At 32.8% G+C, this 2,500-nt stretch overlaps 1 protein-coding gene across 1 annotated transcript in view; it reads left to right on the forward strand.

Moving 5' to 3' along the window:
* The window catches only part of LOC125036605 (U3 small nucleolar ribonucleoprotein protein IMP3-like), a 3,830-nt gene that overhangs the window by 1,305 nt on the left and 25 nt on the right, over positions 1–2,500 (forward strand). The window contains exons 2-3 of the mRNA XM_047629347.1: positions 745–852; positions 2,299–2,500. The exon at positions 2,299–2,500 is cut by the window's right edge and continues 25 nt beyond it. Coding sequence (XP_047485303.1) covers positions 745–852; positions 2,299–2,500 — 310 coding nt within the window. The remainder of the gene's footprint in view (positions 1–744; positions 853–2,298) is intronic.

Here is a 2,500-nt window from a genome sequence, read left to right on the forward strand (position 1 = left end):
ATATATATATATATATATATATATATATATATATATATATGTACTAAAGTGTGAAAGCAATCTTTATTTATAATCATATGTAAGATTTTACTTCCATTTGTGACAGTAATCTTATTATTTGCTAAATAGTAGAAAGACTTTAAATTGCAGATTTTTAACACTAGAAAGAAATTTCACCAATACTTCATTAAAGAAATGTGTAACAATGATGTCCCTGTCATATATAGCTACAGAAATATTGTTGGAAATCTTTGGGTTAATATAGTGTCTGTGTTACTTTCAAATAAGAAACTCAAGCTGATTATATATACTGGTAATACTAGGAGACTCCCATAGATGGAATACAGTATTTCAGAAGCTTGTAATATTTTGTCCTCACATATTTTACCCATATTTCATGTTTTAAAAATTATTCTTTATTAGTACATTAAATGAAGGTGGATTAATGTAATTGGGGATATTATGTTCATGTATAAGACCATGTTTTTTTTTTTTTTTTTTGAATCATGCAAACAAGACTGTTCAAGTTAAGGATAGCTATGGCAGGCATGTAATTGAATTGCATATATACAGAACACTTTCATATTTACACAGGGCATTGTATGCTTATGGTTCTTTTCTCTGCTTCCCCCATGCTTCATTATATAATGTTTTCGTAGTCTTACAAACTGATAATTTGTTTACATCATAATGTGTATATACTTTATCTTGAGTTGCTTATTGATCTTTATATTTATATTTCAGGTACAACAAAATGTCCCGTGAGATCCGTGACTTAGCCAACAAGATCAAGGACTTGGAATCAAAAGACCCCTACAGAGTGGAGGCCAGCGGGAAATTGATGGAGAAATTGTGAGTTAAATATGTGAAAATGTGCATAAGTTTTGGTCAAAATAGTGCCATCCATTGCAAAAAAAAAAAAAAAAAAAAAAAATTAATAATTATTGTTATCATTATTGTTGTCGTTGGTATTATTATTATTATTATTTTTTTTTTTTTTTTAAGGCATAGGAGAGAAAAACTCATATGCTATTGCTTAAAGAGATATGAAAGGATATATTATATAAACTACTACTTTTTGTCACCAGTCATATGATTGATACTTTAGTCACAATAATATGAAAAAAAAAAAAAATCATATTTTCATGATAGAAACCACTGGGGCCATTTGGCAGTCACCATATATCATATGTGTGGCATGTTTTATATATGTACTAATACTAATGCATCATACATGATTCAACATCACACTGTGTGGCTAAAGCAGACCAGTAATTGATGAAATTCATCATAATAACATTTTCAATGGACACAGTCAACCTATTTGAGGCTGAAGTTAGTAAACTCTACATAGCTGATGTGAATATTTTGGGACAGACAATTGTGGTACCTCCCATTACTACACAAAGGAAATGTTTTTGATGCCTAACTCATTTTTGATCATGGTAGCCCATTCCCTTCCAACCGGTCTGTTCGTCTTCTATGTTTGTTTGGTGTTTCTCTATGATGCTTGAGGGTGAAGAAAACACTGATGAAAACTAAAGAAGGTTCATTGGAGATCAGCTCTGACAAAATTAAAACGGAATTCTTCATGTTCCTCTGCCCCACACGCCAGGCTCTGTCTGAGAGTGTTACTGCCAGACGTGTGACTACAGAGACGAAATAAAATATTGTACTCTATAAATCATACAGAGAATCTCACTCTTTCATATAGGTGATATGCCACACAGCAATTTAAACTAAACATTACCTTCTGTATTTCACATGGTGTAACATATCACACAAAAGACAGTGTGTATAACACAATCACATAATTATCACAACATACGCACAATGATACTGGCATCAAAAATCCATATGTATGGCATCACGACATGCCACTCACAACTGACTTCATTATCACAACCCACACGGTCCTCTTGTTCTCGCTTTTAGTCCTAAAATTAAATATTTAATTGAATTTCTCTTTTTTCTTGTCTATGATATAATCTTTAACCTCTACTATTGAGAGTATATAAAGGAATCTTATTTCAACAATGGCTACACTATTACTATTACACTCTAAATAATAATTTCTATTCCTTGCCGCAACTCTAAAGTATTTCTTCTTGTTATACTTGAAAATGACTATTCTTGCTATGCTTAATTACAGAAATGAGGAAGCAGGGAGATCATTCTTATACTTTGGGCATAATAACCGAATAGAGATTATGCAATAGCATTTGAATGTACTGTTTTCTCTTTATTTTATTAATCAGTTCTTTATTCTGTTGAGTCAACACATTTCTCTGATTTCAGATATGCTATGGGACTCATCCCAACCAAGTGGAACCTACAGTTCTGCAATCGCATCACTGCCTCTGCCTTCTGCCGAAGACGTTTGCCATGTGTCATGGTGAGAAGCAGGATGGTCCAGGACTTGCGTTCAGCCATTACCTTCATTGAACAGGGACACATTCGGGTTGGGGCAGAAGTGGTGAAAGATCCTGCCTTCCTTGTC

The sequence above is a fragment of the Penaeus chinensis genome, chromosome 21, assembly GCF_019202785.1.
Source record: "Penaeus chinensis breed Huanghai No. 1 chromosome 21, ASM1920278v2, whole genome shotgun sequence".
Classification (NCBI taxonomy): domain Eukaryota; kingdom Metazoa; phylum Arthropoda; class Malacostraca; order Decapoda; family Penaeidae; genus Penaeus; species Penaeus chinensis.